Source organism: Peromyscus maniculatus, chromosome 2 (genome assembly GCF_049852395.1).
Source record: "Peromyscus maniculatus bairdii isolate BWxNUB_F1_BW_parent chromosome 2, HU_Pman_BW_mat_3.1, whole genome shotgun sequence".
Lineage (NCBI taxonomy): Eukaryota > Metazoa > Chordata > Mammalia > Rodentia > Cricetidae > Peromyscus > Peromyscus maniculatus.
This window is the reverse complement of record NC_134853.1, coordinates 72,322,231-72,337,676: the sequence shown is the minus strand read 5'-3', so window position 1 is coordinate 72,337,676 and position 15,446 is coordinate 72,322,231. Positions and strand designations below refer to the sequence as shown.

The following is a 15,446-nucleotide window of genomic DNA, read 5'->3' as shown; positions in this document are numbered from 1 at the left end:
TTTTGAGCTGATTTTTGTACAGGGTGAGAGAGAGAGAGACAGAGAGAGAGACAGAGAGATAGAGAGAGAGAGAGAGAGAGAGAGAGAGAGAGAGAGACAGAGAGAGAGACAGAGAGACAGAGAGAGACAGAGAGACAGAGACAGAGAGACAGAGAGAGACAGAGACAGAGAGAGATTTAGTTTTGTACACGTGAAATCCAATTTCCCCAGCACCCGTTGTTAAGAGAAGCTCATATTTTCTTCAGTGTGTTTATGTAGCAAAATGGCAGCATCTTTCACAGACCGGACTGGAATGCCAGAGTTTTATGTAACTTCTTTGATTAGCACAACTTTCAAGAGAGTGTCTTGATGGTCTATGTTCCTTCCATGCTGTCTCTACTTGCTTTCGTTCTCTCTGTTTTGCCTGTCCTTGTTCAGTTCCTTTACGTTATTACTAAAATAAGCAGGCAGAGATGAGTTTTCCCCTAGGATGGAATTCAGCCGTGTTTTCTGCCCACCCCCAGCACCTTGCTTGATGCTAGCTAGCAGTATTTTAATTGGATTTTGGGCTGCAACGTTCTTCTAGGCCAATAGTCTTCAAGGCATTTTTCTGTCCTTTCTCTTATTGAAGTGGTGTCATAGTATAGCTTTGAGAATAGTTACCTCTCAGCGGTACAAGTATGTACTTTACACATATTATTCACTATTCACCAGTTTCCTGCACACTCATGGGTGTTTGCACTATGTGACACCAAAGTAGGCTTGAAAAAAATACCAAAAACACTCACAAAGCTTCATGAATCTTCCTTGGATTATTCCCCACCCCCATGATGACCAAGGAAAATGATTAATTAACTCCAGTTGTTATCTGATGGTTTTCCCCAAATGTACTTCTTTTAGACCTGAATTATTAAATCATTATGCAGATTCTCCAGTCCATTTTGTGTTTTAAAAATGTGTCATAAAAAGCATTTTTATTACCACTGGAGTCTTTTTCAAAGTATCCTCAAGTGATATTTGGTCTAGATTTCAGTTTATAGCCAACCTGCTGCATTCTGTAGTTTTATATGTTTTCCTTATATGGGCTAATTTTCTATCACTAAAAACTGATTTTTATCCCTATAATTATCATTTTGGCCATCAGTTGTACAGAATGGGCTCTGTTTGTTTATTCCTGGAAGAGTTTTAATTGGTTTTGGAGTGGATGCTCTCATCCCAGTCTTAAGTACAACTGTGTTTTTGAATGTGTAACTTCTGATGAGGTGTTATGAAAACAGTCCCCAGGCAGCTCATTTTTAATTTTACTATTCATTTACTTCTAGCCCCACCCCAACACATTTGCTTATGTTGAAATCAATAGACAGCCATGACACCAAATAAAGGATGGTAGACTGCAATTCTGGTATGGTCTGGTACAAGATCACTGTGTAGCTTATGTTAAGTCATTGGACTTCGTAGGGCCCCAATTTCCTCATCTGCAAAATTGGGAGAGATGATCTACCCAGCAAATGTTTGTAAAGCAGTATCATGTGATGGGCACTGTGCCACTTGCTGGGAAATGTACAGTCTAGCTTTAAACCACTGACTCTAGGGCCCTTAATGAACTCACAGCACTATATGTATAATGCCTGTCTACTTGCTTCCAATGATCTTTTGAAGGGAATAGAAAAAAAAAACTTATAACATACCTGAAGTTTGTTTCTGACTTTTTGTTGTATTTAATTTACAACAAGTACTTCAAATTTTCTCTAATGGGAGTTCTACTAGAGAGGCCTGAAAGGATTCAGGCCACAAGCTATGTCCCATTTGAAAGCTAGTCTCTGAATACTCTTGGGAACATACTTTGGATCTCAGTTTTTAGAGCACATTTTTCTTTTTAAAGAAAAGATTTAAAGCAACAGTTGCTGATCTTGATTTAAATGTGAAAATCAGTATTCAGACAACACTGAATTCTAAGACCGTATATGGACTACGGCAATGGCTCAGGCAGTAAAGTGCTTTTTGTGCAAGTCCAAGGAACTGAGTTCTGATCCCCTCACCCCACATAAAAAGCCAGGTGTGGTGACGTACGCCTGTGTTCTCCATGCTGAAGAGGTAGAGACAAGAGGACCGCAGGGGTTTGCTAGTGAATCAACCCGATCCAGGCTCAGTGAGAGACCATGTATCTAAAAGTAAGATGGAGAGAGGCTGAGGAAGACACCTAGGGTTTGTCCGTGGTTTACTAGTGTTTCCAGAGTCCTTAAAACATTTAATCCAAGTATGCCACTTCATTTCCTTTGCATTTCATTTCATTTAAGGTGTGGCATTTGTTGAGATGTCATAGGGTAGGGTGTGAGAAAAAGTTGGAATACACTGGGGTCATTCTGGGTCTATTACAGATGGGAGCCACCCAGAAGGACTGTTTATAATGGGTAATGGCTATCAAGGAATAGAACATAGAGGGAATGTTGTAGACAACATGGAAGAAAGTGACCACTGAGCTAGCAGGAAATTCAGAGAACATCCTGCATGAAAATTAACTCCTAACAAGGTTTTGTTTGATTTTAGGAGAAGTAATAAAATAGTAAATGTTAATTTTTGTCTGTTTTTCAGACTCTTACCAGGGGTAATAGTTCTTATTTCAATTTTTAATGATCACACTTGCCTTTCTTTTCTGCTCATGAATATTCACATTAAAATTTCTTGCCACCGTGCCTCTAATTTCCTTGTCTCTTTAGATCAATCTTCTAAAGATTCAAGAACAATACCCAGTTGCTGGAGGGAAGCGTGTTCCGGCCTGGGACACAGACTCATCGGCACATGCGCAAGGGCACTGGAGACCGGAGCCCAAAGGAAAGTGAGGGCAGACACGGGCGAGATTCGAGAGGAGAGGACGGCTAACCGCAGGAAAGCGGGGAAGCTTGGTGTTTTCCTCAAAAGACAGTAAAATTGCCCAGGCAGTGGTGGCACACGTCTATAATCCCAGCACTGGGGAGGCAGAGGCAGGTGGATCTCTGTGAGGTCGAGGCCAGCTTGGTCTACAGAGGTAGGACAGCCAAAGCTATCCAGAGAAACCCTGTCTTGAAAAACAAAAACAAACAAACAAACAAAAGGATAGTAAAACTAGGGCACACAGGAATGTAGGGAAGGAAAAATATTACTAGGAGGTAAAAAGTGTATTAGGCTTGCCATTAACTGAATTTTGGTTCACTTTTCTCTAATTCCTAGTTTCATCTGTAAGATGTGGGGTATTAACAGCAGAACCTTGCTTCAGACTTGTTTGTGGTTAAGGAGGATGAACTGGATGCGAATTCCCTGCCCAGCTCTTGGGTTGACAAAGGCGTCTTCCTCTTGCACGCCTGTGTAGAAGACATTGGGTCAACACGAAGCAGTGTGCTGCAGACTTGGACGTGCTTCTCTGATTTGTTAGTTGGTTGGGAAAGTTTCCAAAACTTGTTCAACCTTAGTTATTTCTTCTGTAAATTAGAGACAATTATGACAGCAATTTTATGTAGAATTCTTGCAGAATATTCTGAGATTGAGTTCCAGGAGAGACAAGAAGACTATACAGAGAAACACTCTTGAAAAACTAAAGCCAGCCACCCAACCAACCCACCAACCAACCAAACAAACAAAAACAAAAGAAAAAAGAGCATTTTTAAAAACAATGTTTTGGTGTGTGTCTATGTACGTTTGTTTGTCTCTGTGTGTATGTTTGTGTGTCTGTGTGTACAGGTTCCTGTACACATGTATGCAGAGGCCAGAGGTCAATGTCTGGTGTCTTCCTCAATTGCTTTCCACCTTATTTTTGAGAGAGTCTCTCACTGAACCTGGAACTAGCTGATGGTCCAGCCACTAAGTCCCAGAGTCCCTCTTGTTTCAGTATCCCCAGAGCTGGGTCTAAGCATATGCCTGGCATTTTCACGTGGATGTTGGGGATCAAACTCAGCTTTTCATATTTGTAAGGCAAACACTTTACTGACTGAGCCATCTCTCCAACCCCTACTATGATTTTTTAGCAGGTACTGAGGATCCCGTAGTCATTTTGAGTGGAGGGTGATAGGTTGGCTGGAAGGCGTGATGAGGAACACGTGTGGTAGAGAGAGGCTCTAATCTGTTGGTGGATTCCAGATGGGAACTGAGTGGCGAGGGGCTGAGGAGAGACCAAAAGAGTGCAAGACTAACTGAGACATCAGTAGACACTGCTGGTTAGACTTGAGAGTCCAGTGAGCAATGGTGGTAGGAGGGACCGAGAGAAGCTACTCATTTATTCTGGGGATGTAGTCTTCAAACTCCAGTGTGCATGACTCACCTAGGAGCCAGAGTGTGGGTTGCCCTCTGATCAGTCTGGATGGACCAGAGATGCTGTCATGATTAACCAGACCTCAAGAAGCACAGAGGATGCGCAGGTCACACCAGCAAGGATGTCGAGGGAGGGACTGGTGGGATTTGATGACTCACTGGTCCTGAGGAGAAGAGAGAGTTTTTGTTTGTTTGCTTTGTTGTCATTTTTTTTTTTTTAAGGAACTAAATCAGGAAGAAAAATGAGTTTGCCTTATTAGGTTTGGTTTCCTGAACTTAGCATTATGGGATGTAGAACAGTGTAATGATAAAGGTTAGACTGATTTTCAGATCAGGATTAACCCCTTCTCCACGATTATTAGAAAGATGACTCAGGGGTTTGGACTTGGCTCTCCAGTCTCTAACTGGGAGGCCTCAGAGACGGGGTCAGGAGACTGCTGTACAGACGGATGCGGTGTGAAAACAGGAATGGCACTTACTAGAGGAATAAAAATCCTCTCTGGATTTCACAGAATGTAAAGAGTAACACAGCTCCTGGTGAGGCCCCGTCTGGGCCTTTTCACATAGAGCTTTTCTATTAGGCTGTACAATACCTCAGATGATTCTGTGTTTTGACAGCCTTCTGAACTTTGTGTTTTCTAATTATTCATTAGCTGACATAATTTCAGGGCACTCAAGTGCCAGGATTGGCAGCGGTTCTGCCAGGGCAGCATCCATTAGGAAACTGTAATAGTTAGATTCTTCCTTTTAAGGTACTTCTCCAGGAACGACCGTCTGAATTAAAGACGAAAGGGTCTGGTCAAACTCACTTAGAATCCTAGCCCAATAAAGGTAAATGGCCGCCGTGGGACAAGCTGTGAACTCTCCCTGTGTTTCCAACCCAACCAGCAGCAGTGTTCTGATGATGGGAGAATTAGTTCTTCGGAACTTATCTTCATCTTTGTGTTGAATAGAAAAAGACTGGTGGAGAGTAAATATTTTCCCCTTAAACTTGATCTGAACTTTCAAAATTGTCCTTGCGTCTATTGCCTGTGTGACTTTTTGGTGTATGTGTGGTATTAAGGATTGAACCCAAAGGCCCTATACATGGTAGGCAAGGGCTCAATCATTGAACTACATCCTTACCCACCTCTGCCCCCGTATGTAATTAAGTCTGTAAGATTTCAGGGATAAAGTTAAACTGAAGGGAACAAATTTATTACCTACAAAAATTTATGGAACATATTTTATTCTGAAGGCCTCATTAATAACTATTTACAGTATTAACAAATGGTGGTTATATTACCATGTCTCTGGACTATCCAAGAACAACCTTTTATCTCTTGCTTCATAAAAGAGATCAGAAAGCAACAAAAATAAATAAATAAGTCCCAGGCCATATTATCAAGATGTTATCTCAGATATAACGGAGGTCAAGAATCTAAGGACTCATTAAGTTATAACTGTTTCAAAAACAACTTATCCTTTCCCAAAACTAAACTACATAAAGTATTTTTTTATTTGTTTTGGGCTCAACGACAGGGATGCTAATCATGCAGATTTGGAGACTGCTCTTCCTTGGTAGCATTTGAGTCCGAAGACATTCGGAATCACGTGTGTGAATTGGTTACTAAACAGACCACCGAAGTTCCTGCCTTACCTCTCTGCATTTTCCTGTCTCCAGCCCCCTTCATTGCTGCACTCCAATACTTTCATCAAGCCTAAAAACCTCCCACCTTTGAAGGCTGTAAGGGCTCCAGAAGAAAAGCTCTGTTGCCCAAATTATTTTAACTTTGCTTGAGTAGTTGGCTGAAACCTTTGCCAACCTATTTACCTTAATTAGCTCCACAGGTATAGTTCCCTCAAGAGGAACTCTAAGTGTAGTTGACTCCAGATTCAAAAGGGGAAACCCTCCATCTCATGAAATTACAGAACCATTAAGGCTCTTTGAGACCTCCTCCAAAGTAATACCAAATTTCTTCTTCAACTGGGGAGCTAAATCTCTATCTAAGAGTTTGCTTGCATATGGAGCTAATCACAGTTAGGCTCTAACTGTTAACTACTGATCGTTGCTGGTTCAGTAGTTGCTGGCTGAGTGGATTCTACCATCTAGGTACCTCCTCCAGAGAATCCCCGAGATCTCTCTAAAACGTCTATCTAGATGCATTATTTTGACACCTCAACTCTCCCCTTCTTCTTGTATTCAGTGCCTCTAAACATAATCTACCCAATCATTCAAGTCCAGCACTCCTCCACCCTCCTACAATCAATCATTCTCCAGTACCTGCTGGTTTTGACATCTTACACATGTGTTGACTATTCTCTCCCTGAGCCCTTTCTGGGGATCCCTTCTAGCTTAGGCTTGACATTTCTCTCTGGGCGTTCATAGCAGAATTCTAAGGGATTTTGCTGCATCCAGTCATGGCCTCCTCTATCATGATTTCAGCAACTTTTTCTTCTAAGCGTTGCTAACTCCTTGGCGAAAAATCCGGTTTCCCACTATCCAGTTTTAATGAGGCTCCTCTCTTACCTGCTCCCTACTGGTTCATGCTTTACTCTCCAGCAGGGCTTTTCAGTCTTGCACTATTGACATTAGGAGTCAGATAACTCTTTGGAGGGGGGGTGCTGTCCTGTGTGTTGTGGGGTGTTTTAGCATCACCCCTGGTCTGTCCCTGCTGACTGTCAGTGCGTCCCCCTACTCCTGGTTTTGGGAACCCAAAGCAAAATAAAACACAGGGCATAGATGATTCAAGCTGGATCTGACCTGAAAGCTTTTCTTGAGGTCTAGCTTCCAATCATGTCCTTGAGGGGAGGGTTCACAGCTCCCCAGCACTTATAAACAGGGGTGAGTGTTGTTCTGCACACACTAGGCTATCAAGTGCCTCTATTCCCTTGCTTCTGTTTGTCCCATATTGCTTTTTTCCCCTCTTATTATAGGGAAGGAGTTTGTTCTTATGTCCATCCACTGCCCCTTCACTGTTTTCCCTGAAGAAGAAGGATGAGCAATCTGATTGGCCAAGTTCTAAGGACCGATTGGAACAAAGTGTGAAGGCAGGGGGTCCATTTATCTGAAAGACCACCCATAAGCATATAACTTCCTCTTCAATGATCTGATTAGTAAATGAATCCATGTTAAAAAAATACAAACAATATAGAATATAGCATTAAAAGTGAAAGCGTCCTAGAGTCAAATGGTGTGATTAAAATAAAATTGACATTACTCCAATATTATTTCCCTTTGAAACCCTATGTGTTGGCTCCAGGGTTGTGTATAAAAGATTGAGGTCAGGTTAGCTTAAAACATGGGACGTTCTTGACTTCATGCTGTGTGTCAAGATTACCAGAGCAGGTGATTGGCGCTTGGTGTCTGCCTAGCTCAAAGAGATGTCAACATTGCTCACAGCAGCCACAGCCTTCTCTCATTCAACCACCCCTTCTTCACATCCTCCAGTTGTTCTTCCTTCCTTCGCTTTAAAAGGCACAACTCATAATAATCAGAGCTATTATCAGGAAGGAGAGAATTCTGACATTTTGTGACTTATCATGTTATCAGTCCACAGAGTATGAGATTCTGCTTTACAAGGTCAAGGGTCAGTCAGTGTAAGGAGCAGGGGAAGCCATCCATGAGTGAAGTCCTGAGTGAATGTGTGTTGTTGACATGGGCATAGTCACGTCAAGGACCCTAGTCTTAGGCCTTCGGGAAAATGGCAAAGTGCTCACCCCTGGGTGAGGCTCAGAGGGAAATGGTAAAGCTTTCCCTTCTGGTCCAGGTGTGGATGTTGATAGTTTGCGCAGAAAATGTCCACCATAACCACACTTCCATATTTGTGGCATGAAGACTGATCCCTTACAGAAGCTACTTCGAGGTTAGCTAAACCTGTCTCCTTGATCCAGATGTATAACATAAACCCTGCCTTCTTGTTTATTATCGTCCTCCTTGTCTAACCATATTCAATAACACTCCTGCTCTGTTCAACTCTAGATAATAAACATGCTGAGCTTCTGGTGTGCTGCGGCTTCTCCAGTCTATCCCACCTCAGCTATCTGTCCTTCTGCCTGTGTGTCTGTTTGCCTTTTCTTCATTCCTTTCTGCCCTGGTCAGGTCTGTCCCTGGAACCATGCAAGCATGTGGCAAGTGAGTCAGTCGTAAGGTCTGTGTCTTTGAGCCTTCTGGACCTTGAGTCTGATATGCTGCAAGTTAAAATGGGAAGCATTTGGGTGCCCGATGTTTTGACAGCTCAGTACGCCGCCACCTCACATTCACGAGGATGTGGTGCTTACCCCGTAAATTTCCAAGTTATACAGGACTGTTAGAGTAGATGCAAGGAAAGACGTCTCTTTTGTGAGTGTCCTAGAGGGTTGAAAAGGATTTCAGAACGAGGTACTTGAGAAAACAGCAGCAAGAGCACTTTCTGAAGGGAGCAAAACCATGCTTGATGGTGGGAAAAAGTGACGATTTTTATCATCAGATAGGAGAACAAAGGGTGAGAGAAATCCTTTCCATTCAAATTTAATTCTAGAGACTTCATCCTTTCAATTGGGAATTTAAAAATAGCCCTCTCCCCTTATTCTGTTGGTGATTCTTTTAAATCCATCACCACCCCTCCAGATTTCACTGGAGTCACTATGAATGGTAAAGTGTTCACAGCCACAGAATCTAAAAAACTCTAAAAATGCTTTCAAAACTCTAATCGAAACAAGCCTGAACACCAAACTGTGTCTTTGCTATAATCACAACTAAAAACTCTGTTTGCATATGGACAGGGACTGCAAGGGAACAGGGGAAAAATTGTCAACAGTTTGGTTTGTAGGATGGCGGAGTTTTGGGTGAATTTTTCCTTTTTTTAAATTTTGAGCTTTGTTAATGTTTTTGTAATGTTTGTAATAAACAATACTGTGACAGTGGCAGCTGAACCCGCTGACTAACTATTGTTAGAAAGAGCAGCTTTGCGTCAGCTCTCTCAGAGCTGAAGCTGCTGCCTGGGGCAGACACTTGCCAGCATGTACGCGATGATATCTGATAACCTTGACCATGAAGTCAACTCCTTCAAGTCCATACAAAGAATTTTTTTTTTTTCCACCACAGCTAACTCATTCTGACAGGCATAACAGGAGTCAGTTCAAATGAGGCCATAATGAGGGATTTGGGTGGTTTTGTTTTTTTTAATTTAAAATTTCATGTGGTTGATGGGTTACATTCGACCTCAGGAAGGCCTAAGATGAAGTCATCTCCTGCAATAGGGAGGAAAACTCTGGGTCCCGTGAAGGAAGAGCATTTGTCAAAGTGTGTTGGAATCCATCTTGAGGGAAATGTTGGCACCGCACGTGAGAACCCCTGCGGCTTACCTTGGTGCAGACCTGTGGTAGCGGGTGCACCAGTCAGGCTCGCAGAGGCTTGCCGGTGGCACGCCAGCTTCTCTTCCTGCACATCTGCTGTTTCAAGCACGTGCATAATCAACACGACAGAGGACTGGCAATCCAGGCACTTGTCAGTGAACCCCGTCCTGAAGTGGCTTGTGGCTGTGTGCCCTCCAACGGCTCACCCGAGATGCGGGATGCTCCAGGGAGGTGATTTAATAGATAGCCTGGTCCTGTTTCTCTTCACTAATCTCTATGGTAGTAATTTGGTGTAGTGTCAGACAGTGAGGCACATGCGCAGGGTTGCCCTTGTGCCTGATGGAGATGCTCTCACGGAGCTAAACGTCTGGAATTATGTAGTATTACCTCTGACCCTCTCTGAGAATCAGTGTAAGGATGGTCCCTTGGAATGATGTGTTTGCCTTCCCCTGCTTTCCTTTCCTTTTTATTTTTCAAATAACATTGCTGTGGATGTTTTATATTATGTCACCTAAAAGTACATCCTTCAAAAAATGATGTGAGGGCTGGATGTGGTGGTACACGCCTTTGAACCCAGCACCGGGGCCATAGAGATAGGTGGATCTCTGAGTTCGAGGCCAGATTGTTCTTCATAGTGAATCCAGGTCATCCAGGGCTACACAGTAAGACTCTTAAATAAAAAAAATGACAAGTTCCTTCTGGATTGAGGACATTAGCTTGTTAAATGTTGTTTCTCTCTATGCTTCAGCTACCATGAATCTAGTGCTTAACCATCCTACTACTCTTCCGAGAACAGCTTCTCACGTATTAGAGAAACAGATGTGTTCAGCTGGAACATTTGGGCAGAAGGAGGAAGAGCCTACTGATGCCTGTTCAGTTGCAATGCATACTATGGCCGGGAGAGATGTTTTCAACTCTAATGATCTCATTAGAATTTTTTTTCCTCCAAGAATTTGTTGTTCCTAAAGTGCTAGATTTTCATAAAGGAAAAAATGCATTTAATTTTCTATAAATATCAAAATTAATTACTCATCGTTATAGCTATTCATTAAAATTTAAAATTAGATAAGGATGTTCTTCGTGGATTTTCAAGTCTTGAAGAGATTCATTTTATTATAGCATCTAGAGCATTACTATTTAAGGAAATCATGACATAAGGTTCATAACTAAATTAACTCAATAACTTCACCCAAATCCCAGGAAGAAATTAGTGAACGATGGTAGGTAAGTATCAAGAAGGAAAACTGTGAACAACTGTGGAGAATCATTTCTGTGTCTCACCTCTATAAACAGACCAGGAACAGAATTCATTCATTTATTCTTTCACCCATTCAACCTGAGGGCCTCATATCATCTAGAGATCACTTTGGTGTCTAGGATACACTAAACAGAACAGATTAAACCGCCCCCCAACTTTGCCCTCATGGAATGTGTATTTTAGTGAGGCAAGACAGTCAATAATAAAAATAAATTAAGAATTATATGCAATGACAGTTGGTGTTCATTGCTATGGAGAAAAGTCAAGTAGGGAAGGGAGAAGGTGAATGGTGTGGGGGTGGGATTTGCTATTTTAAACAGCGTAATCAGGTGGCATCTGAGCAGAGATCGGAAGGAGAGAGTTACGTGAGTGTCTCCAGGAAGAGTTTCCATGCCGAAGGAACAGTTTGTGCAAAACTTGTAAAGCAGGTGTGTTCTTGGTGCATTTGAGGAAAGGCAGGAGACAGGTAAGGAGCAAAGTAATGAGGTGGCTTCCTCTAAGGTTCATTCTTTTTCATTTCTCCATATCCCATGTACCATAGACCATTGTGAACATCCTTTCCTGAACTGTGTTTTCAAATATCATTGGTCTATAGCTTCTTCCTAAGTTATACTGTAAAACCCTTGAGGGCTAGGATGCATTATCCCTTGTAGTTCCAGAAGCACTTGACACAGACTGTATATATTGTGTACAGCAGCGCTCAGAGAAGAATTGCTGGTTGGATAATTTTGCTCCTAAGGTGTCCATCTTTCTCCACACCATGAACACCACTGAGACAGGGAAATTCGTACTCTGCTTAACCCTTTAGAGTGGCTGAGTTAATAGATGACTTTCCATCATGATATTCTTAGGGAACGGAGTGGAGAGCAGCTATTAAATGAGGAGAAGAAAATGTGTTCATATCACATCTTTCTCCACTGAGATTCCATTTGTATATTGAATCTATCCAACAAATAGAAAGCATATGCCCATCAAGTATTGTGGCATTAGAATATTAAGAATGTTATATTGGTTGCTTCAAGGGATGGAACACTATCAAAGATCAGACTTTCTAAAGTGCTTCCACTAATGAGAGAATCATATTAATTTATGTCTATTATGTGTGTAGACTTCACAGACAACTAGTAACAGTGTTTCAATGAGTTTCTTGTCACAGTAAGGTAGAGGTTTGATAATACATCTCCATCCATCCACCCACCCAACCAACAAACATATAATGAATACATACTTTGGACTGAGCACTATGAAAGTTCAGTGAAAGATTATGAACTTCAGAAGCTCACAGCTAAATAGAAGAACTGATCTAATCCTGTAGTATTCTGTGCTAAATTCTTTACAGTGGCAAAACAAAGTACAATGAGCTTCAGCAGGAAATGGTAGCTAATTTCTTGGAAAGCTGTGAGGGCTTCTTTAGTTAGGTGCCATTTGAGTGTGTGTAGTGTGTAGTGTGTGTGTGTGTGTGTGTGTGTGTGTGTGTGTGTGTGTGTGTGTGTTTCCCTCTCATCTCCCCTGCCCCAGTGATGCAGCTCATTTTCCTCTGCTAAATTTCCATTCTTCTTGATTACATGGTACCTTTTTTACTTTTTTATTATAATGATTTATGGTCTGCCCTACCTGACATCGACTTGCCAAGGGCAGAGGTGTGTCATGTTCACTGGTATCCTTTCAGTTCCAACATGGGTCAAAAGAAGTTAGCAGACTTAAGAGGAGTGACTCTTGAAGGGTAAGTTGGACATTTTCAGGCCAAGTAGGATAAGACATCCAAAGATGCATGAGCTCGTGAGAAGTTACAGGACAGCAAAGTACACTGTGTCTTAGGAATGTGGTGAGTGGGTTTATACGAGTGAGAAGGAGAGATCCTCTTGGGGGGAGTAGAAAGTGACTTGGGAATGGTGCAGGACATGGTGATAGATTCATTGGAAGCAGCCACATGAAAACACGTGGTCAAAAGGCAAAAACACGTGACAAACTACTCACAATATATGACACAGCGTCCTCAGGGCGCAGCCTGAGCCTCAGAGGCTCTGAGCCTCACCTCACCCTAAGCATCACCTATCCTATCTATGCTCGTGTCTGCTTCCTTTTGAAGGTTCACAAGGCAAACTTGAATTCTAGTTCCAGTCTTAACTGTGTCCAAGTTATGTCACTTAAGTCGCAGGTGAATTTCCTTATTTGAATGACCCAACTTTACACACTTTCTAAATGATTCCATTGGGAAATTAGATTTTTTTTCCCCAATCACTCTTCCTAATGACTGGATCCAATCACCATCCATTTAGTCCAGAAATCTGGACTTCATCTTTTTTCTTTTCTTATAGTGATACTGCCAAAAGGAATCTTGGTCTTATTCTCTTGTTCTTACTCATACAGCCTAAGTTCAGGCAATTTTTAATCTCTTCTGTTATTGCAAGAACTACTACTGAACTGGTCTCCTGACTTTGTTCTCCTTCTCCTCCTCTGTCTCTATCTCTAGATAGATATATCAATCCAGCAACTGCAGTGGTATCTCTAAATTGAAAACTTGTGATAAAACATGAATACCATGAATCTTATTTTAATCATTTTCAGGGCACAGTTCAGTAGCATTGAATTCATTCACATGGGTGACCAGCCATTACCCTTGCATCAAACTGTGACCTTTCAACAGGAACTCCTCAGACTCTGCCAATCACAATTTGACTCTGTCTGTATGAGTTTCAATTCTTTACACACAATGTAAGGGAAATCATACAATCCTTGTCTTTTTGTGACTGGCTTATTTCATTTAACACAGTGTGCTCAAGGTTGGTCTGTGTTGGAGAATGGGTCAGAATTTCCTTCCTTTTTAAGACTGAATGACAGTTGATTTTATATATATGGACCATGTTTTGTCTGGCCTTTCACACAGCAATGCAGCCACAGGAATAATTAAACCATCACTCATAACTACAGAAATGCATTCTCGTTGCTCTTGTGGATTTGAGGGCTCCAGCTGACACTATAGCTTTCATCCTATTTATTCTTCTCATACAGGTGTCCACTGATGTTGTCACAGACTTTTTCATGGTTGAGTCTCTGCATCAGGTTCTTTTTTGTTTATTATCCCCCCTCCCCATAAGTCTAACTTGAACTTCAGACTTGGCTTCAAATGTCATCTTCTATAAGATGCTTTCCCCAGCTCACCCCTAGGGCTAGGTATCTCCTCTTTGTACTTCTAGAACACGCCAAACTTATTTCTGATACATCTGGAAAGTACCCAGAGGCTGGCATGTTTGGATACTCAAGAGACTTGTGTTGTTGTTGAGTGTCTGAATGAATAATGAAATGGAAATGTGTGAAATCATGGAGGCAGTGGGTACTGGCATTGTGACCTGTGGGAAAGACTATATCTAGGTCACAGCAAATGTGAAGAGGCAATCCTACACAGCACACTGGCCACGGACTCCATCTGTGCCCATGAAACATAGACTTACTCATTCCACACACAGGGCAGAAGACACGCAGTGTGGAGATTTATATTTTCCCAGGTCTCAAATCCTTGTAGGTGTTTGGGGACTTTTAGGGCCATCTTAATAATTTCTAATTTGTGAATGATGCTCACAACCTTTCTGCTTTCATTCTTTACTGGTTTGCCCTCTTACTCTCCTGCTTCCCTGTATTTGGAAATAAATTCTTATGTTTAGGTCACTTCAACTCAAGTGAGACTTTATTCTGTGAAGTGTGTAGTTTGTAAAAGACTCAATGGGCTATTTTGGATCAAATAACTCTGTTTTCTTTAGCCATTTAAAATAGTCTTATTTTCATTTTTTCAGCCACTGCCTCATGAAAGGACCTAAGAATATCCTCAACTTAGTGTTAGATCCCGTAATTACATTTTCCCATTTTGAAAGCAGTTATGTAGTCCTTACAATAGAGTCAGCCCTGCTAAAAATAAACTGCAGGCAGTTCATATTAACTGTGTAATAATAACAGGCAACAAGGAGGCTCGGTGTCCAAATATGATGAAAACAGGAAGTTCGTTACACAAGCTGTTCTTTCCTGATAGATCTGAATTCTTAAAGCCTTAACTCAAAAATAATCCCTTCAGGTTATAAATAAAATCAGAGAATCTTCTCTTCTTTGTGGCTTAATGGAGATGATAACATCGCGGCTAAATAAATCCACTGTTATGGATAGGTTGGCGTGCCAGAACACCGGGTTTTGTGGAGGAAGGAGTCAGCGTGGAGACCCTTGTCCTCACCCCCCCCCCCCCGGGTGCTGGAGGCATCTGCCCCAGGCTTTCCTCCTTTTTCTAACCCAGGAGCAAGTTGCCAAGGGGATTCTGCTGTGCTGGGATACGACGGCAGGGAAGCAGAGCACCTTCAGGGGTGAGGAGGATTTTTCTTTTTCTCTGGGGAGAAAACATCCTGAGAGAACGAACACAATCCCAAACGCCCGTCAGATGCCATCCTGCCTCTTCAGGGTCACAGTAAGGTCCCTCCCCTTAGTGCGCGTCTCTTCTTCAGTGAGAGCCATTGGTTGCCAGGATTCACGTGAGGTGAGTGAGTATGGAGGAAGATTGTCTCCAAGGCAGCCAGAGCAACCTCCCTTCCTGTGTGCAAACCCCAGCCCTCCAGGGTGCTATGGCTCGATG

General features: G+C 42.1%; 1 protein-coding gene across 2 annotated transcripts in view; it reads left to right on the top strand.

Moving 5' to 3' along the window:
- LOC121827228 (uncharacterized) overlaps positions 1–15,446 on the top strand; it is a 107,497-nt gene that overhangs the window by 77,402 nt on the left and 14,649 nt on the right. For both annotated transcript variants that reach the window (XR_013049094.1, XM_076564180.1), the window contains exon 2: positions 2,697–2,815. Coding sequence is in view for 1 of the 2 variants with exons in the window: in XM_076564180.1 (XP_076420295.1) it covers positions 2,697–2,815 (119 nt within the window). In the remaining variant the exon portion in view is untranslated. The remainder of the gene's footprint in view (positions 1–2,696; positions 2,816–15,446) is intronic.